At 52.9% G+C, this 22,910-nt stretch overlaps 1 protein-coding gene across 1 annotated transcript; it reads right to left on the reverse strand.

The window, feature by feature from the left end:
- Positions 1-1,419: 1,419 nt before the first annotated feature.
- F10 (coagulation factor X) lies at positions 1,420-20,694 on the reverse strand (the record flags this gene model as incomplete). The annotated part of the gene is made up of 8 exons (XM_079721573.1): positions 1,420-2,087; positions 2,891-3,008; positions 4,984-5,225; positions 7,133-7,264; positions 8,629-8,742; positions 9,709-9,733; positions 18,676-18,836; positions 20,625-20,694. 8 exons carry the CDS (start codon positions 20,692-20,694, stop codon positions 1,507-1,509), a joined length of 1,443 nt encoding a protein of 480 aa, XP_079577699.1. The 3' UTR covers positions 1,420-1,506.
- Between the last annotated feature and the right edge of the window lie 2,216 nt (positions 20,695-22,910).

The raw sequence follows: 22,910 nt of genomic DNA on the forward strand, positions 1-22,910 counted from the left end.
CCGACTGTGCCCACAGGGCACAGGCCTGATTCAGGTCCGCCTGGAGACGAGCTTTGAGGCAGGTGGTCCCAGGGCCCACGGAACCAGCATCGTGCGACCCACACGAGCGGCCTCCCTACCCCGCTGCCCGAATTCCCTCTGGAACCTCACTGAGTCCAGCTCTGTTTCCCAACAGGGAAGGTTCAGCGCCTCGGGCGGTGGGGACCCCTCTGCCCTCCGTTCCCAGGTGCCCAGCTGCCCTTGCTCTCTGACCTGTGGGCTCAGCCCTGCTGGTGAGAGATGCAAGCCTGGCGGGAAGGAGGGCTCCCCCAGAGCTCTCTCCGGACCCCAGGCAACGTGTGGGCTGACAGCCCATCCAGGGTTTGCTCTGGACAGGGACCCCCGTCCCCAGCACGCAGGGCCTGGCCGTCCGAGGCCTTCTCTGCGGGACGGTTCCCTTTGAGGAGGTCAAGGCGGGATGCGCAGAAACGGACCCTCTGGCTTGACTGTTTCTGGGAAGCCCGTTCGCATTGATTTTTGCAAACGTGCAGATCTCGTATTTACGCAACTGCCCAGCCAGTGACCTTGGGGGCTCTTGTACTGGAACTTTGAAAGTTTGCTTAGCCGAGTTACGCAAAATGCAAACGGTACTGGGAAACACGGCACGTCCTGTCTGAGGTGACTGCTTTTTCTAGAAGCATGTCTGGTTTTCCTGGCCGTTTGGTTTGAGGGCCTGGACCTGGTGCGGGCGGGAGGGCTCGACCTGGGCTGTGACCACTGGAGGAGGGGCGGCCCTCCTGCAGCCCCCCAGCACACACCTCGTGAGCAGGGTAGCAGGGGGGTGGCAGGGGCTAGCCAGAGCTGGGTTCGTGCTCTGGGCTGCGGCCTAGAGGCAGACTCCAGAGCCCCGGCCTGGTGACAGTCACACCCGGGGGCGTGCCCGTGGCTCCGGAGCCCATGCGGCGGGGCCCCCGGGGACGCGGCCGTGAAGCCACGTAGAGAGTCGGTCTTTAGGTCGACATTAAAATGTCCCTGCCGACGAGCCCTCTGGGCCCTGCCTTCCCAGGGAGCCTGCCTCTCCTGGGAGGTGACTGGGGGCCAGGAGGGCACGCGTGGGGAAGCCCCCCCCGACCCCAGGGAGGGGGGCTGGCCCTGGCGCCCCTGTGCTCCCAGAACCCCGCTGGCTTACTCAGCACTGCTGTGAGCAGCCAGGGGGGCAGCTGGCGGCCTCCAGGACAGAGAAACGCGCTGGGAACAGAAAAGGCCCCTCAGTTTTAAGACTTGGTCTGGGAGCCCTGGCCCATCCTATGTGGGTAGCACTTCCCGAATCCTGAAACCTCCCAGCTGGCGACGGGAAGGCAGGGTCCCGGGTTCCAAATGGACCTTCATTTCCCACCTCGGTGGAGCAAGAACAGAAGCAGGATAAGGAATCGACCCAGCTCTAATCACGGCAGGGAGGGAAGCCGGCTCAGAGCCCCAGTGCTGAGAGGAAGGAGAGGCAGGGACTGCGAGGCGGAGTGGGGGGCTTCACTGGGGGTGCGGCTCCCCCCTGGCCCCTGCCCCCAGCCCGGCTTTCATGGACTTGTCAATCCACTTCAGGAAATTGGTGACCTTGGTGTAGACGCCGTACTTCCCCTTCCGCGCGCACCCTTCACCCCAGCTGACGATGCCAGTGATGAAGTAGGTGTCCCTGAAGCGGGTGACGTGGGGGCCGCCGCTGTCGCCCTGGCAGGCGTCCTCGGGCTGTGCATCGTAGCCGGCGCAGAACATGTTGGCGGTGATGGTGAAGCTGCTGGACAGCTTGCAGGTGTTCCTGTCCACGTAGGGCACCTCCAGAATCTTGAGCGTGGACGACAGGCGGCCCCGCTCGTGCGTGCGCCCGAAGCCGCTGACGACGCCCGTCTTCTGGGTCAGCAGCGTGGCCTCAGCCCAGTCCTTCTCCGGCAGGCAGGCGGGCGCCACGTTCCTGCGGAACTTGATGGGCGTCTTGAGCCGCAGCACTGCGATGTCAAAGTCATAAGTCTCCTTGACGAACCGGCTGTGCTTCACGGTCACCTCCACCTCATGTGCCATCTCGTTGCCCTCCTCCGTCTCCGTGTTCCGGTCGCCTGCGGACGGGGACGTGGCCGTCAGCTGGGGGCTGCCAGGCCCTGCACGTCACTGACGCTTTAAAGCAGTTCCACTTTTTTTCTGCTTAGAGATTGGCACGTGGTCACTAGGAAATGTGAAATACAGGCGACTAGAGCGAGGCCAGTGTGACAGCCTTCTGCTTCCCCGCCGAGGGCAGCGGCCACCCTCCCCTGGTCTACCCGTGGGTGGGGCTGGGCACCGGGTCTGACCTGCCGGACCTACCCCCAGCCACGGGGCCAAGTGGGCGTTGATCAGAACCCACATGTGTCAGGAGCACCAAATCTCAGAATGAGAAAATAACTCAAAACACCTCCGGAGTCCTTTACAGGCCGGTGACAGGTCGAACTGACACTATTGGGGCTATACTGGGGAATGAGGTGTGTTACCGAAACGAGTGTCACCTGTGGACTTTTAAAACGTATACTAGAAGACGTAAGGTAACTAGGAAGCTAGACATAACAGCCATGGCTCGGGCACGTGGCTTGCACTGGATTGTCATGGAGCAGCTCTAGGGTGTGGTGAGAGGGGAACATTAGGAAATAGTCGCCCAGATACAAATGTGGGGCAGCGGTGCCGGCTCCTCAGACGGCTGGGGGCTCTGGGGGGCTTCCCGGAGGAGGGGGCACCGCGGACCCTGCGTGCAGGGGGCAGGGGCGCCCCTCGTCCCCCGGCCACCCTCTCCCCCTCGGGACCTCAGTATTTGAACCAGTGCTTCCGGGCAGCCTATCAGTCCTAGTGCCTCTGAAACCGGGGAGCCCCGCAGGGTGTGCGCGGCACTCACCTACCCTCACCGTGAACCGCTTGGCCTGCAGGAGACAGTGGGCCGCGGTGAGGACGCAGAACTCGCTCAGGATGGTGCCCCCGCAGAAGCCCTCGTTCTCCTCGTTCACGAGCAGAGCCTGCGACGGGAGGGCCGGAGGTGCCAGCTGGAGCCTGACTTTGGGACCTTTAGCCCAAGCCTCCTCCCCGTCTCCCCAGCACAGCGGGCCTGCCCCCCGGGAGGACTCGTGGGGTCTTCGGGCTGGAACGAGGACCAGGCCAGCGCACCCCCGCGCCCGCCCCCAGGGGCCGTGCTGCCCAGCGCCGCCCGTTCTCGGAGCGGGCCCGCCGTGGACCCCACGGCCCTGCCAAGGGCCCAGCGCTACGACTGAGGGGGTTCTCCCCACCCAGACTCCAGACTCGCCCGGCCAGGCCCTACCCGTCTGCATTTCCCGGCTCCGGAAGGCCCCTCTGCAGCTCTATGTGCAGAAGAACTGCTGTCTGTTGTCTCTGGTGTGAATTAGGCCCCAGACCAGGCAGACGCCAGGCTCTGGACGAGACACTTGCTACGCTGGGCCTGGGGACGCTTCCACCGTCCGGACCCCCTCCCGTGGCTGCGGGTACTACCATTCAAGGCCGGTTCCTGGGATCCACGTGGCTGCTCCTGACAGGACGTGGGGCGGGGAACACTCCACGGGGATGGGGTGCTGACTGGGCGAGTGAGATCACAGACCCTTCCCCCGTTTTCCTTTTCCCCAAAGAACTGGGCCGGCAAGTGTGGAGGGAGCGTCTTCTGCTTCCCTCCTCTGGAGACTCGCCCTTCTCTAAGCAACAGCCATGGGTTGAGAGGGTGCAGGTTAATGGAACTCTGAACAATGTCAAGTCCTAAAAGAACGTCGGAGGATGTTCATGACTAGCATGAAGTCGTGATGTTTTGTTTCTGTTTTTGCATAATTTATCAACTCAAAACCCCACTTGTGTGACAAGTGAGGAGGGTCAGTCTTCCTAAGACTTGGGACACTGACCATCCTTCCTGGAGATGGACATGAGGCAACTGGCCAAGTCTGGGGACCCTCCCGTGAGGCTCCTCCTGTCCGCTCCCTGGAGAACCCCACGCGAGCCTGTCTCAGAGCCGCCCTCCTTTCCCAGTGGGAGTTCACGTGCTCCACGGGTACCACGTTCCTGGCCCTCTCACGCAGCAACTTGAATTGTGGGGATTTGGCGGGGGGCTCACCTCCCTTCCTAGGTCGTGATGCCACACGTGAGAGAAGAGGCCCTGGCGCTTTCAGACCCACACGCACAACACCCAGGCAGCCCTGACCTGCGACACACTCTCCGTGGATGGTGACTAGGTTGTGGCGTGTCCTTGCTCGGGCTCGTGATAATTCAGGTAAACGCACACCTGCCTTGTAGCCGGTGGGGGCCAGCTGACGTCATTCCTAAGGGTTGTCGGCAGCTCTGGGAATATTACTTGTAGGAGAAGGCATTTTGGCTTTGGACACTAAAAACTTAAAGTCCAAGTGAGGGTTCTGGATAGAATAGAGGCCCCCAGTTAAATCTGACTCAAATAAATGGCAAATTATTTTCAGTGTGTGTCCCATGTGATACTTGGGACATACTCACATTGAAAGTTATTTATTGTTTATCTGAAATTCAAATTTAAGGGGAAACCTGTGTTTTCATTTGCTAAGTCTGGCAACTTTAGTCCAAATCAACAACCAAAGAGTGAGTTGTTACCTTTGAAAACAAATGGATATACTTTTTGCTAAGGTGCCGTCTGCCTCATTAGGACTTGGGTGTTTGGGTAAAAAAAATCTACCAAATCAGAAATGAAACAAGGAGAGCAACTCTTTCCGCCTCCCGTGGAACCAAAGAGCAAGCAGAGGCCTCAGGGGAGCCGCCCTCCGCCCACGGACCCCGCCCTGCCCCCGAGCTGGAGCCCCTTCTCTGCCTGGGCGGGAAGGGCGGCTGGGCAGGGAGGGCAGAGGCCCGGCCTCTTCGACCTCGGCTCCTTCCACCGCTGCCCACTCAAGTCTGCTGCGGGCCCGCGTGGGCCGGGCGCCCGGCGGGACGGCCCCCGCTTAGCTCACTGGCCGCCGAGCTGCGCGCGGTTACCTGCCAGGGGCACTCCCCGTCTTCGCAGTCCCTCCCGCCCACTATTCGGACCAGGTGGCTGTCATCCTCCTTGGGGCTGGGCTCCGTCCCGTTGAGGCCCAGCAGGTGGAGGGAGCTCTCGGTGGGGCCCAGGTCTCCGTGGTCGTACTGCTCCGGCACGCCTGCTTCGGGGGCCTCCCCGCTGCCGTGGGCGGCCGACCGCCTGCTGCGTCCCCGGGTGAGCTTCCCGCAGGGGAAGGGCTCTGGAAGAAGGGCAGTTGGGCCTCAGCCTCACGGACGCCTCCCTGCAGGGCCCACGCAGGCCACTCCGAGGAGGAGCCGGAGAAGCGGGCCCCGGGGAAGGGGGCCGAGAGGGGCCTCTGGGGAGCGGGGCGCCCTGTGTCCTGCTAGGGCTGGGCTGCAGGTGGGAGCCCTGACCTCCGGCCGGCCAGCGTGCGGGGGCGTGGAAGGGGCTCTGCGCCTACTGGGACGCCTGCAGAAGTCAGGTGGCTGTGGCTGGACGGAGGACCGTGGGGCTGTGGGGGACACGACTGGTATGTGGAGACCAGGATGGCAAAAAGGGGGGCTGGGGCGCTCAACCCCCAAAGTTCTCTTAGCCCCGCTGTGTGTTGGAAACATTTCCTAATGAAACGCTGAAGAGAAAGAAGTGTTCTGGGAAGGACAGCGGCATGCGGAGCTTTGTAAGGAACAGCTGAAGGATGACAGCGACCCTTACAAGCGCCAAGCAAGGGGGGGGCCAGGAAAGACCAAAAAGCGTCCTTTCGTATCCTTACCAACCAGGCAACCGAGGCAGAGGGGGGGCGAAGCAGGACAGAGGCGGGGGAGCTGGGGGCCGCAGGTCTGAGGCGGTCCCCCGCGTGTGTTCCTGGTGGCGCGCGGGGGCACTGGGAGTGTGCTCGCTCGCTCGCTCGCGGAGGAGAGCTCTTCCCACGTCAGCCGCCTCTGCCTTAATGTCTGTGATCACTGCCCCCTTGAAATTCTGCATCAGCTCGTCCATGACTTAGAACAGAACTTTCTGCACCAGGAAGTAGTTTACCTGATTTTATTTTCAAACATCAAACTTTATTTTAAATTGATCTGTAATTATTCCTGGAATTTAAAAAATTTTGCAAGCATGTCAAGGAACGACTTCAATTAAAATATTTTTGGGGGGCTTCTCTGGTGGCACAGTGGTTGAGAGTCCGCCTGCCGATGCAGGGGACATGGGTTCGTGCCCCGGTCCGGGAAGATCCCACATGCCGCAGAGCGGCTGGGCCCGTGAGCCATGGCTGCTGAGCCTGCGCGTCCGGAGCCTGTGCTCCGCAACGGGAGAGGGCACAGCAGTGAGAGGCCCGTGTACCGCAAAAAAAAAAAATTTGGGGGGGGACCAGCTTAAGTTTAAAATCTCATTACCAATAGAAATGTAAATCTCACTGTCCTCTACGTGTTGAGAGATTTAATTTTACACAATTGCCACTGCCCTGGAATATGCCCACCTCTGCAGTGGGCCCGGGACTCTGCATTCCTCATCACCCCAGGTAATGCCAAGGCTGTGGGCCAGCTGGGGCCTGCTGGAGGAGGAGCTGGGGTCACCCTAAGAAGGAGCCCGAGTTGAGAAGGGCGTGGCCAGCCCCCGCCCCGCAGCAGAGGAGTCCCTGTCAGGCAGGACTCCCCACGGGGTGTGAGACGGGGCCTCTCCCACCCCCAGGACCCCCAGGACCCCCAGGACCCAGGCCCTCACTCAGCCCTCCATGAGCTTCTGGGCCAGATGCATGGCATCTGGCTTTTATCAAGGGAAAAAACTTCTGTTAACATCGGGACCCACACAGCCCAAAACGGTGCTGGAGGGCCCTGGGTTCCCCTTCCGGCCGCTGCACTCCCTCCCCGGCTCCTTGGCCGGCCCACGGCTCCGGCCCTTGTAGCTCCAGCCTCCCAAGCCCCTGCCCTTCCGAGAGGGACGGGGACGCCATCGTGGCAGCTGCAAAGTGGCCATCTGGGATTCGCTGCGAGCCGGGCACTGGGCAAAGGGACCTCCACGCATTACCCTCACGCTCCACATGCCCCCAGGAGAGCTGACATCACTGGCCCGTTTCTCAGGCGGTTCACAGAAACAGTGGGTCTGTCTCCAAACCACGAGCCCCACCGGGAGCCCAGCCTGCACCCCTCCTACCTGCGGAGACGCAGGACTTGCCGTCGTCGCCCAGGTCGTACCCGCTGGCGCAGGAGCACAGCACCGCGCTCCGCTCCTCCCTGCAGAACTGGTCGCAGCCCCCGTTGTCCAGGCTGCAGAGCTCACGCGTGGCTGCGGAAGAGCCGGGAAGCTGAGGGCACGGCCTGGGACGTGCCGTCACCTGCCGGTGCCACGGTGCCCACCAGCCGGAGCAAACGGCTGGTGCCCAGGGCAGGCCCCTCCCCCGCCCACGTGGGGCCCCGGGGGCCAGGGAGCCCGCACAAGCCCAGGGAAGGCCTGGAGGCTGTAGGGTCTCAAGTTCAGCCCTAAGAAGGGCGTGGCGGCGCTGGCCAGAGAGATGGGAGCTCGGGCCGAGCGGAGAGCAGCCCACGGCGTCCACTCTGAGGCCTCGGTCCCCTGTGGCATAAAGCACCTGGGGTCCATCCCCAGACGGGTCTGGCTCCCGTGCGGCAGGAAGGAGGCGTGGTAGCCACGTCCCGGACTCAGGCCGGCTCCCAGTTGGCCGTCGGTCTCTAGCTGTGTGATTTGGGCACGTTATTTAAACCCCATGGCCTGTCACGTCACTTGTAAAGGGGTGGAGGCCACCCAGCCCCCAGGAGAGCTGTCCAGGTCCCGCGAGGCGCCGGGCACAGGAGACCTCACCGCCGGACTGTGCCAGCGTCACCCCCGCCAGCGTGCACTGGACATCAGACCCCAGACTCATCAGTCATGCCGCCCTGGCAGCTGACTTTACATTTCACCACTGGGTTTTGATGAAAGAATAGTTACGGGGCAAACATTAAAGAAATTTTAGAAAACATTCCTGACAGCCCCAGCGTCAACAGAACGGTATTTGGGGAAGCTGCTCTGGACGGTGGATGGAAGGGTGCACGACTGATACTCCCACTGGGGAAAACTCAGAAGTATCCAATCGAAGAGCAGGCTCTAAAGATTACAGATTAAGAAATTAAAAAAGAAGCTTGAATCTCTCTCCTCAGGGAAAACCGGCCTAATACTAACCTAATTTTTATTAAAAATTAATCACTGTATTAGGAAAACTCAGTGATTTTTCCATGCAGAATTAATTGTACCAAATTTTTATAATTGGACAATCCCGAGCATTCAGCACTGACATTTGCACGAATTTCCAGGATCCTGAGAAGCAGGAGAAACATCCTCCTCCGAGGAAAGAAACGTCGGTTCTCGTTTCCATGTGAAGGGGCCCCACCCTTCGGGAACGTTCGTTCCACAGCAGCTCCTCAGAGGGCAGAGGAGTGCCCGGTATCCCGTCCTCCACACTGGGGAGTCTGACTCATGTTCCGCTGCCTGCAGCGGCACAGCCTCACGGAGCACAGGCTGGACCCCACGTGACCGGAGAGGGTTTCCCTGGGCCTCTAGCTTCTTCCCGCATTCTCACCTGGCCTCCGCAGGGGGCTTTCCCACCTGGCCTCCGCAGGGGACTCTGACCTGAAGGTACACCAAGAAGGGGAACTCACGTAATTCACAGTTTTTGCCTTCAAATCCTTCCAAACAGGTGCATGTGTATTCCCCGAGGCCATCTTTACATTTGCCCTGATTCAGGCAAGGATGGCTTTCACACTGGTCACCATCTGCAAAGAAAACATTTGGAAACCACAGCTTGCAGGCAATTCCCCTCATCGTGGAAACGATTTTGCTGTGTTGATTCTGGTGCCCAGTTCTCAGCTAACTTGAATGAACCTGGGATTCTTCCTGTTTTCCTGTAAACAAGTTGTCCTGTCTGGACTTCGTTACCACTGCCCTCCCCCCCTGCCCCCCCCAGCTTTGTGGCTACGTGCAGTGATGCCTCTATCTAGCTGGATTGCTGACTGAGCTTTCCAATTTTTGGTGAGACCTCTGACAGTGTTTTTACAATCACTGACAACGTTTTTCCGTCACGGAGAGGAGCCCTGTGCTGGTGACCACATGGGGTCAGCTGGAAGGAGGGAGGATAAGTGATTGCTGGACACTTGTTTCTGGGCTGGGCATTGATAAGAGGGTTCCTATTTCCAATGGTTTGGGTGTAAAAGGAGAATGAAAAGCTCCTGTACAGCACTAACATGGGACTTCACATTTCTTGGGGCATTTGTACAATATAATTTAGAGATAGGTCCAATTGTCATTTTGAGAAACCTGAATACTGTTACCAGAATGAAAACATTAGTTATGATAAATACCATTTCAGACGCTATAAGCATTAAATCAAGGTGGTTACCTTATGAGAGGACCCAGTGTTTCAGACTCTTATTTTTTGTTTCTACCTAATATACTTGGGTTTAAAAAAATTATCATGGAATTTGGTATCCTCAAATGGGAATGAGCCAATTTAAATGTATATAAGTAACAAAACTCAAATTAGTATAAAGCTACTATAAAAAACTATTTTACGATAACTATTATGGAAACATTCAGAGGGGAAAAGTCTTAGATAAGTAAAATTTAAACAGGAGCAGAAAGGAAATTCAGGAAACATCTTCAAAATTTGAATACAATCTCTCCTGATTTAAATACCCTGATGAACCCCCCCTCACTCAAGACTGAAATAGAAAACATCTCACCTTTGTATATATTCCAGAATTCATTCTAAAAGGGAAAAAAAAATTTTAATGTGTTATGGAAAAGACATTTTACACCAATAACAGCCACAATCTAGTAACTCAAGTGAATAGGCTATTTCCCAAACAGAGATCATTTTCTGGAACAAAATGCCCTAGAACTATTCAATCTAAAAGGGAAATTTTTTCAGATCTCCTGCATTTGTAAAGTTGTGGCTTCATTCAACTTTTTTTTTTTTTTTTAACACAACACATGCTTGTGTAATAAATGATCATATCCCAATACGGCCTAGCGTCCATTTTCTTGCCTGCTCACACAGTTGAACATGGCATCTGGGAAACATTTTGTAATATTAAATGTACTTTTCTAACTTTCATCCTAGCAAAATCACTAACGATATGATCACAATCAAGATTTTCACATTATTTGCTTCAACTGTTAAGTAATTCGAAATTAGATTACTTTTCTTGAACCACAAAAGTTTCTATATAGGTTTTATTTGTTTGTTTTTCACTAATCTCAGTTTGGAGAAACTGTGCTGAGACAACAGCAACTGAAGTAAAATCTCTAAAGTAATTGCTTATGTTCAGAAGCAAACCGTAAGCTTTATGTATCACATTCAAATACTGTAATAAATTCATGACAAATAATTGTAATTCTAAGACAAAATATTTTAATTTCATCATATACAACATTATCATATAATTTTTTATTATCTCTTAAATCAATACCTATATCCAAGCTTTTATATGAAGAATCAGTGTTATACTTCACACATATTACATCTAGACCTACATGTATATCAATTTAAGATTACTATGAATCATTTAATATTACAAAATGTTTCCCAGATGCCACGCTCAATCATCTTAATTGCACAACTTTGTTAAATATTGAAAATTTATTTTCAAATTAATTACCAAGAAATGGATTGTACCAAAAATGGTTTGCTCTATTTGCTACCCCCAAGCCAATCAATAAGTGGTTTTACATTAAGATACCTGGGTCAAAGATTCAAAACAGGATCAGATGCTTGGAGAATAATCATTATGTTACTTGAAAAAAAAAGATAATTGGTAATTAGCTTAACATAGGGCCTCAAGAGCCTATGTAACACTGAAAAGAAGTGTTCGTAGTCTTAAAACAATCTTTTTCTATCTATAGGAGGTTAATTAGTGTCTCCCCTACTCCCCAGCCCCAGCTTAGGTGCAACCTCAGAATGTGACCTTAATGGAAAGAGGGTCTTTGCAGATGTAATTAAGTTATGGATCGAGAACAGCTCGTACTGGATTAGGGTGGACCCCCTATCAACGAGAGTGTCCTTATAAGAGACATAAAATATCACACAGGCCACACAGAGAGAAGGCTGTGTGAAGGTGCTGGCAGAGAGTGGAGTGATGTATCTACTGGCCAAGGAACAGCAAAGGCTGCTGGTCGCCCCCAGAAGCTGGAGGAGAGGATGGAACAGATCCTTCCTCAGACCTTCCAGAAGGAACCAAGCCTGGTGACACTTTGATTTCGACTTGTGGTCTCCAGAACTGTGAGAGAGTAAATTTCTGTTGTTTTAAGACACCCAATTTGTGGTGCTTTGTTATAGAAGGCCTAAGAAATGACTATACTGTCTTTTAAATTTTTTATTTAAAAATTTGTCACACAGTAAAACTGACTTTTTTTGGTGTACAATTCTATAAAAGCCAACACATGTATAGATTTGTACAGTCACCACCACAACCGAGAGGCAGAACAGCTCCATCTCCCCCAAACTTGCCAGCCACTGGCCACCCCCGCTCCGAATGCCCAGCACGAGTCTGCTCTGCGTCACTATAGTCATGACTTCTTGAGAATGTCCTGTAAATGGACTCACACGTGATATAACCTTGTGAAACTAGCTTCCTTCATTCAGCATAGTGCCTCTGAAACTGAAATTCATTCAAGTTACTGTGCATGTCGATAGTTTGTTCTCTTTTACTGATGAGCAGTGTTCCACTGTGTGGCGTACCACGGTTTATCCATTCACCCAACAAAGGACATTTATACTATTTCTAGTTTTCGGCAATTATGAATAGAGTTGCTATAAACATTTATGTACAGGTTTTCTGTGAAAAAAGTTTTCAATTCTCTACAGTAAATACCCAAGAATGGGATTGCTGAGTTATACGGTAACTTTATAAGAAACTGTCAAACTGGTTTTCAGACTGGCTGTACGATTTTTTATGCCCACAAGCAGTGTATGAGTTGTGGTTGCTCCACATCCTCACCAGCACTTGTTTTGTATTCTAGGTGTTTTGTGTTCTAGGTATGTAGTGGCATCTCATTGTGTTGTTTTTTTTTTTTTGCGGGGGGGTGGGCGCACCTTGCGGCATGTGGGACCTCAGTTCCCTGGCCAGGGATCGAACTCATGCCCCCTGCAGTGGAAGCATGGAGTCTTAACCACTGGACCACCAGGGAAGTCCCTCATCGTGGTTTTAATCTGCATTTCTGTAATGGCTAATAATATTGAATATCTTCTCATATGCTTATTTGCCATCCATGTATCCTCTTTGGTGAAGTGTCTGTTCAAATCTTTTGCTCACTGTATTTGATTGGGTTGTTTATTTTCTTCTGTTGTCTTGTGAGAGTTCTTTATATATTCTGACCACAAAACTTTTGGCAGATACGTGATTTGAAAATATTTTCTTAGTCAATAGCTTGTATTTTCATTCTCTTAATGTTTTTCACAGAGCAAAAGTTTTAAATTTAGAATAAGTCTAATTTATCTATATACTTTTTATGGATTATGCTTTTGGCATCACGTCTAAGAATTTTTGCCTAACTTAACTTTGTGTCATGAAAATTTTCTCCTAAAAGTTTCCTGTTTTATCTTTAGAGCTATATGGTCCATTTTGAGATAATATTTGTATAGTTGTGAGGTTTAGGTCAAAGCTGACCTTTTTTGCACATAGATGTAGAATTATTCCAATACCATTTATTGAAAAAGAGAATTCTTTTTCTATTGAAATGCTTATGCACCTTTGTCAAAATCAATTGGCCAAGGACTTCCCCGGTGGTCCAGTGGGTAAGACTCTGTACTCCCAATGCAGGGGGCTCAGGTTCGATCTCTGGTAGGGGAACTAGATCCCGCATTCATGCCACAAGTAAAGATCCCGCATGCGTACCGCAACTAAAGATCCCGCATGCGGCAACGAAGATCCCGCGTGCTGCAATAAGACCCGGCACAGCCTAAATAAATAAATAAATATTTTTTAAAAAGTCAACTGGCCATATTTGCGTGGGTCTATTTATGGACTTTCTATTCTGTTCTTTTGATCTATGTGTTTATCCCTTTACCAATACCACACATCAATATCGCTACGATTTTATTTATTTATTTATTTATTTATTTATTTATGGCTGCATTGGGTCTTCGTTGCTGTGTGCGGGCTTTCTCTAGTTGTGGTGAGCAGGGGCTACACTTCGTTGCGGTGCATGGGCTTCTCACTGCAGTGGCTTCTCTTGTTGCGGAGCATGGGCTCTAGGCACGCAGGCTAGTTGCAGCACTCGGGCTCAGTAGTTCTGGTGCATGGGCTTAGTTGCTCTGTGGCATGTGGGATCTTCTGGGACCAGGGATTGAACCTGTGTCCCCTGCACTGGCAGGCGGATTCTTAACCACTGCGCCACCAAGGAAGTCCCTTATCTCTATGATTAATGTAGATTTACAGTAAGTCTTTAAATCAGGTAGTGTGATTCCTCCAATTTTATCTTCTTTCTCAAAATTGTTTTAGCTATTCTAATTCCTTTGTTTTTCCATATTACAAATATTGAATCAACTTGTCTTTATCTGATGGAAGTTTGGCACTGCATTAAATCTATATATCAAATTGGGAAGAGTCAATATTTTAATATGCTAAGTCTTTCAAACCATGAACATCCTATGTCTATTTATTTAGGTCCTCTTCCTTTCGTTAGCGTTTTGCAGATTTCAGCATACAGGTCGTGTACATGTTTTATTAGATTTACACATAGATATTTTTCTTTAGAGCAACAGTAAGTGGCATTAATTTTTTTGTTTGTTTCTAACTGCACATTACCACTACACAGAAATACAATTAATATTTGTGTGCTGACCTTGTATTCTGTGACCTCGCTAGACACATACATTTTAGGAGTATTTTTTCCAGATTCCATGGGCTTTTCTATGTAGATGATCATGTTACTTGCAAATAGGGAGTTTTATTTCTTTATCTTGGCTTATTGTTAAACCTTCCTTATGGCTAGGGTTTCCAGTACAATGCTGAATTGGGAGTATTAGAAATGGACATCCTTGCCTTTTTCCCAGTATTAGAGGGAAAGCATTCAGTTTTCACCACGATATCAGTTGTAGGTTCCTTGTTAATAATCCTTATCATGTGGAAGAAGTTTCCTTTTAATTGTAGTTTGCCGAAGGTTTTTTTTTAATAATTGTTTTATTTACTTATTTAAAAATATTTATTTTTGGCTGCTGTGGGTCTTCGTTGCGCCATGCGGGATCTTTTAGTTGCCGCATGCGTGCAGGATCTCATAACCCTACCAGAGATCAAACCCCTGCCCCCTGCATTGGGAGCACAGAGTCTTACTCACTGGACCACCAGGGAAATCACTGAGAGGTTTTTATCATGAATGGATGTTGAATCTTGTCAGGTGCTTTTTCTCTATCAGTTGATATGATTATGTGGATTTTTCTTCTTTAAACTGGTGGATTACACTACTGATTTTCAAATACTGAGCCAGCCTTGTGTGCCCCAGATAAACCCACTTGGTCATTGTGTATTCTTCTTTTTTTTTTTTTTTTTTAACATATAGTGCTTTATTCAATTTGCTAATAATTTGTTGAGAATTTTTATAAGAGGTTCATGAGAAATGTTGTTATATAGTTTTCTTTCTTTCTACCTTCCTCCCTCCCTCCTTCCCTCTTTTTCTCTTTCTTCTGTTTTTGTGGGTTTTTGGCATCAGGGTAATGCTGATAGAAAACAAACTTACAAGTGTTCCCTTTTCGTTTCTAGAAGAGATTACACAGAATTGGTGTTATTTCTTCTTTAAATATTTGGTAAAACTCACCAGTGACACAGTCTGGACCTGGACATTTCCTTTACAGAAGGTTTTTAACTAAGAAGTTGAATTTGCAGATATCTCTGTCGTACTATGTGTTTTGGTAATTCATGGTTTTGAGGAATTGGTCCATTTCATCCAAATTGTAAAATTCCATCCAAATTTGTGCATGGAGTTGTTCATAGTATTCTCTTATTATCCTTTTAACGTATGCAGGGTCTGTAGTAATATCTCTTCTTTCATTCCTGATACAATTCATGTGCTCTTTTTTGTCAATCTTGTTAAATCTTATCAGTTTTACTGATTTTCTCTATTATTTCACGTCTTCAAGTTTATTGATTTCTCCTCTTTTGGGTTTATTTTGCCTTTTTTTGTGTGTGTGTGTCTTAAGGTGGAAGCTTAGATTATCAATTTGAGAACTTCTTTTCCTACAAAAACATTTCATGCTATAAATTTCCCGATAATCAATGTTTAGCTGCATCCCACAGATTTTGTATGTTATATATTCATTTTTGTTCAGCTGAGAGTATTTTCTTTTCTTATTTCAAAAATTTTATTGGGCTTCCCTGGTGGCGCAGTGGTTGAGAGTCCGCCTGCCGATGCAGGGGACACGGGTTCGTGCCCCGGTCTGGGAAGATCCCACATGCCACGGAGCGGCTGGGCCCGTGAGCCATGGCCGCTGAGCCTGTGCGTCCGGAGCCTGTGCTCCGCAACGGGAGAGGCCACAACAGTGAGAGGCCCGTGCACCGCAAAAAAAAAAAAAAAAAAAAAAAAAAATTTATTTATATATATATATATATATATTTATTTTTGGCTGTGTCGGGTCTTACTTGTGGCACACAGGATCCTTGTCACAGCACGTGGGACCTTTCGTTGCGGTGCGCAGGCTTCTTTCCAGTTGTGTCGTGTGGCTTTTCTCTCTCTAGTTGTGGCGCACAGGCTCCAGAGCATGTGGGCTCTGTAGTTTACAGCACGTGGGCTCTCTAGTTGAGGCGCGTGGGCTCAGTAGTTGTGGCGCGTGGGCTTAGCTGGCCCATAGCATGTGGGACCTTAGTTCCCCAACCAGGGATCAAACCCACGTCCCCTGCACTGGAAGGTGGATTCTTTACCACTGGACCACCAGGGAAATCCTGAAAGTATCTTCTAGCTTCCCTTGAGACTTCTTCTTTTTTTTTTTTTTTTTGCGGTATGCGGGCCTCTCACTGTTGTGGCCTCTCCCGTTGCGGAGCACAGGCTCCGACGCGCAGGCTCAGCGGCTATGGCTCACGGGCCCAGCCGGTCCGCGGCATGTGGGATCTTCCCAGATCGGGGCACGAACCCGTGTCCCCTGCATTGGCAGGCAGACTCCCAACCACTGCGCCACCAGGGAAGCCCGAGACTTCTTCTTTGACACATGTATTATTTAGAGAATTCCCTGGCGGTCCGGTGGTTAGGACTCTGAACTTTCACTGCTGAGTGCGTGGGTTCAATCCCTGTTCGGGGAACTAAGATCCACAAGCTGTGCAGCATGGCCAAAACAAACAAACAAACAAACAAACAACTTAGCTCTTTAAAATTATAAGTATGGTAGTTCTAAGGAAGTAAGGAAGAGTGTTTGGGAAATGATGCTGAGGAAAAAGGCAGAACATGAACTTGGCACTACAATTATTTTTATTATTTAAAAAAACTGTTAAGTGTATGTGAACTAAAGGAACATTTAAAAATAAAAACAGTTCCTGAAATTATGAATAACTTTTTAAAAGAGATAAATCGTTCACTTGGTAACAAGGAGTAAAAATGAATTCTTAATTCCTCTTCTCGCTTCTGAAATGAACTATGGTAGTCAAATGGATAGCAACACAAGAATTCCCTTGCAGACCTTGACCTTTTGCAGGAATGCAAAGATGTCTGAGTCATACAACTTACCAATTATTATTTTCTAGACAGAAGTGCCAATTATTGTGCTTTTCAATGTATCAGTGGTTGCCACATTCTCCTTACCTTCAGGTTTCATGGCAGCAAACAGAAGTACTTCCTTGATGTTACCGTAGACTGTGAGAAACACGGTGATGCAGCCGATGTCCAGGCCACAGCCAGGTGGGGGGGCAGCCTGGATTCCAGGCGGTATAGAAGTTCTCATCTATGAACATCATCCTCGTTGGTGGCTCTGGCCTGTTGTTTAAAAGCCTCTGGCTGCTGTACGGGACTATTTAACCCAGTGTAAGCACTGCACACTTCCCTTCTCATGACAAGCAGCTCAACCTGCTCAGTGAGACCCAGAGCAGTCTGTCTGGCCGTTATCTGTGGGCGATCACCAATGAGTGGGTCGCTGCTGCAAGCCACTTTCAGGGACTCTGACAAGCTTAGCAAGGAGTCTGCCTGTGGTCTGAGGCGGAGGACATTCGGCAGTTTTTGCGACACAGATGTGATCAATAATTTTTTCAGTCTCTTCCGTTCTGAAGAGGTTAGTTTCCGGCAGCTTCACTCCCAGGTTTTTCTTGAGCCCTTCTATTGTGCTGATTCTCCAGAAGGGTGGGGTGGAGTCCATCTCATGGGTTTGGCCTGCTGGGCTGACTGGATGGTGGGTGGTCTTGTAACTGCCCATAACATGTTCAGCATCCCTGATATGATATCCATGATTTCACGAGATCATAATCGGCCAAGTAAAACTCACGAGGGGTGAGTTCGAGTCAAACCGTCTGGAACTGGCATCCAACATCACAAATGCAGTCAGTGCCACCAACTACCAGCATTTTACAGCTGGAGTTCTGGAGCAGTTCTTACACATAAGTTCATGTCCAACTTGCTGTGCTAGGTGATGGAAAGCTTGGTCACAGCTCCCCATGAAGCGGCATTCAGCATGGGAAGTTCATCTAGGAACCCCAACTCTTCCAAGAAACTTCTTCTACACGTGATCATCTTCACGTGCGGGATACACTTCTTCCTCACAAAGTCACCCTAGCTGGAGTCAGAATCTCCGATGATACCGCCTTTCCTTGCCTTTTGGCCAAAGGGGGATGAGGTGCCCATGGAAGCAAGAAGACAGTAATGCAACCAGCCCTGCTCCTCGGTTTTCCCAGGATTCTCTGGACTCCACAAGGCAGTCTGCTGTAGACTTGAGTAAATTCTTCTTCCGACTTAACATTCCTCCACTCAACCATGACTTGCAACTGGACCTATCCTCCAAGGGCACAGCTCTTCTGCCACCTTTAAGGTGAGCCAGGCCGGTGGTGTCCAGTCTGCCGCGAGCAGGAGGGAGTCTACACGAGCCTGTGTGGCACGGGTCCCCCGGCGCCCAGACTCCGCTGGACGCTCCACTGCGGGCCCGTGGTGTGGACAGGTCCGCCATCTGCGGCCAGGCTGTCTCTGGTGGGCTCCTGCTTGGCCTCTTTCTCCGCCACTTTCTCCTCAGCCTTCAGGCTTCTTCAGCTCGCGGTTGCTCAGTTTTGGCTCGCGGCCGTCCACCTCCACCTCGGCCCCTGCACCGCAGCCAAGCCGCCCCACGGCCTGACGCAAGGTGCCACACGACAGCACGACGCGAGGCGCCTAACGGACCTCAGAGACTTCCGTGTCAGCATCGGAGGCCCCGCCTCTTCCGGGGGAGGGGCGGATGCTTTCGCGGCGCCGCCGCCGCCGCCGCCGCCGCCGCGCCGCCGCGCCGCCGCGCAGGCGCGGAACGGGGCCTCGAGGCCGCGTTCGTCCTGCGCCTGCGCACCGACCCGCCCTGCGGTCTCAGGACCAGAACCCGTCGGCGAGTATGGCGGCGGCTGAGCGTCTGGGCGAAGAGCCGGGGCCTGGGGTCCTTGTGCACTGCCGAGGCCGACAGCGCGTTCTTAGACAAACATTTTGAGCTTTAACGTGGACCTGACAGCGCTTCAGAAACCCCCGCAGCCCTGTAAGTGTGTCCTGGCCGCGCCGCCCCTTACCGTCTTCTCCGTGTCCTCGAAGACCTCGCGGGCCTCCTCATACGAGCAGGCCTCCTCTAGGCACTCCCTTTCCAGGTTTCCCTTCTTCAACTCCTCCAAAAACGAGTTGGCCCTGCGGACTCTCTGCAGGACCCTGTGGGCCTGGTCCCGGGGCAGGAACACTGTGGTGGAGAACGCGGCTGTCACGTGCTCGCCCGCATGCGGGTCCCGTCCCCGGGCCACCCTCGCCCCCGCGAGTGACGCGTCAGACGCCTGCCCTGGGCCCGCGCGCCCACCACTGACCTGCCCCGTCCTGCACGCGCACACCCGGCCCTGCGCTGAGACCCGACCCCTCCTTCTGGAACTCGCCCTTCGGTCCCTCTTGCCTCCCCGGCCCTCCACTCCGTTCTGTGGCTCAGCTGTTCCTCTCCACCCCCCCTCCCCACCCTTCAAGGTCTCAGCCCTGTGTTAGGTGGGGAGGTGACACGGTTTTGCACGATCTACAATTAAAAGTATGATTTGTTTCAAGTCCCAGGACACACGTACACAAGAGTAAAACAAAAGTTTCAAGAAATAGTGCCTACTATTATTTTCTACAAAATAGTACTTGTTAGAAAATTTTCTGCTTCTGTCCTGTTGCATTAACAAAAAGCCCACTAAATTGACCTGCCAGTCAAAGTGTCCCGGCTCAGAGATCCCCCCCAGCAGGGATCTCTCCCCTCGGTAGTCCCTGCCGAGCTGCCTGGCTCTTCCCGGTCTCAGCCGCTCCCCTTCCCCTTGTCACTGTGCTGTGGGCGGCCCTCGGGTCCTTTTCTTGGCGCTCTGCCCTGCTCTCTGCCTCTTTTCTGCTGGGGAACTGAGAGTCGCACCATAAGGAAGATGACTCTCCAAGTTGGTATTTCTAGTCCCGGCTTCCATCGTGAGCTCTGTGTTTTCAGCTTGCCCACAGGATGCATGTCTGCCCTCACATCACAACTCCAGACTCCCCATGTCCGAAACTAAAAAACAGGACTGCAGAATCAAACTGCCTTGAGTGGCAAATGCATCTTGGTCACCTACTACTGAATACTGGCAAGTGGGAATTAGATACCTACTCCTTAGAGCTGTTTTAAAGAGTGTATAGAACTCCGAGTGTTCACTCCATCCTACCTCAAATTACTTTCCCTTCCAAATTCCCCATTTCTTTCAGTGACACCTATGTTCTCCCGGCAAGGCCAGGCCCATCCTCCATTACCCCAGACATCTGCTCCACCAGGGAGCGCTTGCTTTGAAATACAAGCCACACACCCATTCCTCCCCTCCCTCCTTCCCCTGCCTGGTGCCCCGCCCTCCTGTTCGGCTTGTTTCTCTTTCTCACTTTTCACCCTTTCCTTCTCCCACGCACCTGGGCCCCTGAACTTCCACGTCACCCAGAGTGCAAACATGCACACAGGCCCCCGGGGCTGCCTCCACTCTGCTCTGTCCTTTCTGGCTTCTTCTCTTGGACAGGTCTGGAGCCCCAGAAAGCCTCGAGCCCCCTGGCGGAGCCAGGCTGAGGGTGGTGGCACTGGCTCTCATCCTCTTCCCTGCCGTGGAAGCCCCTCTCTGCCTGTGACCCCCTAGCCTCTGTACCTGCGCTTTGCTCTGGCAGAGGAAGGGGGCCTCTCTGTCTCTGCCCGCCACTGCCCCCCTCCCCTTCCTCCATCTCCCTCCCTCTCTGTCTCTGTCTGTCTCCCTCCTTCTCCGCCCGTGTTTCTGTCTGTCTTTGCGATCTGTGATCTGCTGTCTGACTCTCCACCCACAGGGAGGCACACCTGGCCCTAAGATACGCTTGGCTGAAGCCACCAAGCCAGGCTCTCGTGCCAGCCTCCCACAGGGGATGGGCACCCACTCTCCACACTGTGGAAGTTCAGGGGCATCACCCTGACCCCTCACCCTCTCTCCTCCTCCCCAGGGCCACCCCTGCAGTCTGCAGGGTGAGGGGCACTTACCACCTCCCCCCGGCAGCAGAAGGCCAGCCAGGGAGGCGCTGAGAAGGATGAGGCACAGCAGGCCCGCCATGGTGTGGCCCAGGACAGCTCTCCGTCCCCGCCGTGACAGGCCTCTGGGGCAAGGTTCACTCACCCTGGCTGGAGGGTGGCTGGGTGTCCTTCTGTTTATCACAGCCTCCTGATTGGAGCCTGGGCCTGCCCGGTGGCAGGGGAGGCGGGGGGAGGTCAGGGGCAGGCGACCGCACTGAGGGCAAAGGTCACGCTGGCCTGTGTAGCCGTGGGGAGGTCCTGGCCCTACCTTGTCCTTGTCAGGAACCGTGTCCGGGGGGCCCGCTGTGGGCACAGGAGCTCTTTGTTCTGAGAGAGAAAAAAAAGTCCTTGTATAGCTTTCAGACGTTTATGTCTAGCTCTGTTTTTGTTCTCACAACCACGATAAAAGCCAAGTATCATTTGCCCGTCTTTTCTCTAGACAGAAAACAGGTTTAGAGAGGTGGAGTGTTAGTCCATGGCCGTGTGTAGTGGACGCGGGGTTAGGACCCGGGGCTTTCTGCCCACGCTGGGCGGGAGGGGTGTGCACCACATGGGGCCCTGGGCCGATCTGCCAGCCAAAAGTGGCAGGTGTGGGACATGGCCCGAGCTTCTCAGCTGACCGGGGCTCTGCAGCAGAGTCCAGGCTCTGGAGGAAGAGGCCTGGGAACTGCCGGTGGGGTGAGTGCTTGTGCTGGGAGATGAGGGGATTGTGCTGCGTTCCACGCACCGAGCACACCTGACGCTTCCCACGTATGACACCCTGGTCGCTTGGCTTGTTTGCTGCTCTGTCCAGCACGGAGAGGGGTGTCTGGCACACAGTAGGTGCTCAGTAAACACGAGTGGACTGAATGAATCGGTGATGTCCCAGAACGCTCCTGCTAGGCGCCCAGGCCAGGGCTGGTCTTTCGCAGGGTGGTCAGTGTGATGTGCAGAGCCTGGTCCCGGCTCGCCTGGTCTCTGTGCTGCCCTGTCTCTGCACTGCTGGGCGTGTGGGGCAAGACTGGTTTCCCCGCGCCTGGCGAGTGGAGATGGTCCACGCGGGTGATGCACTGCGGCGTGGCCCGGCACTGCGCCCACCGCAGCAGTGAGGCCGGGGAAAGCGGGGCAGAGCCGGTAGCCCACCCACGACCTGCTGAACCCCTGTGGGTCTGAGTGGGCTCCTGGCTTGGCCCCTTGAACCCCACATCCCCTTTTGTTCCCAGGAAGAGGAGTCCAGCCAGTTTTCATTTCCAGGAAGAAACAGGAGGCCCACTGGGCTCAGGGCCTCCAGAGACCTTGGGCACTTTGGCTGTAGAATTCCTCGAGTGTCTGCAGCCTGAGCTGTGAGCTGGGGGCACCTGGACGTTTGCAGGTCGGCGTTCCTGGCCTTGGCCGGGTGGCCTGTCCTCCCCGTGCCTCATTTTACCTGCACCGGTTGCATCCTCACAACAAGCATGGCAGCGGGCCCCGTCTTGTAGACAAAACGAGGGGCGGAGAGGGTTGGTGGTGCCTCTGAGGGGGCCAGAGCCAGAGCCACCCCAGGAGGTCTGGCCCAAGGCCAGAGCTCTCGACGTGTGCCCAGCGAGAACCCTAGAAACTACCACCTGATGGGGCAGCAAAGTGTTTCTGTAAAGGCTCAGATGGTGAGCACGTGGCCAGGCTTGCGGAGCCCTGGTTACTCGACAGGCTGGACTGTCTGCCAGAGCACGTGTGGCACTTCAAGCACGGCATCCCAGGCCGGGACGGGCGAGTCCTGAGGAGGTGGGCGCCCGCGGGGTGGCCTTGCCCGCCTGGCTGGGTTCCGGTGGGGCCAGACGCTCCCCTTCCCGGTCCCTGGCTCCTCATTCTTCCCAACAGGAGGCCTCTGTGCCCATCACCTGAGGGACTCGACAAGAAGGTAGGTCAAGGGGCCTCACCCCTATCCCACTGAGCTGGGCAGGACCTGGGAACCTGCATTTTTTGGAACATCCCTGCTGGTCCCCAGGCAGGGGTCATCTGCTGGGGCCTCGGCTGGAAGAGACACCCAGTCCTCAGGGTTGGGGACTGTAGCCTCCAAATCCATGAGAGCTCTTGTGTTTGGAAACAGCCTCCTGCAAGGTTCACTTCAGCGAAGTTGGTGATTGTGAAGGAGACCTGCTCAAAGATAAACACGAGGGTCTCCGTGAAATGCCTCTGGACAATTCAGGGAGGGCAGGCAGCCACCAGGGGCTTGGAGGAGGCTCAGCTGCTTGCTGTCAGTGGGGGAGCAGGTGTGCAGAGCATGAGGCCGCGTGTTAC

The sequence above is a fragment of the Hyperoodon ampullatus genome (genome assembly GCF_949752795.1).
Source record: "Hyperoodon ampullatus genome assembly, chromosome: 16".
Taxonomy (NCBI): Eukaryota; Metazoa; Chordata; class Mammalia; order Artiodactyla; family Ziphiidae; genus Hyperoodon; species Hyperoodon ampullatus.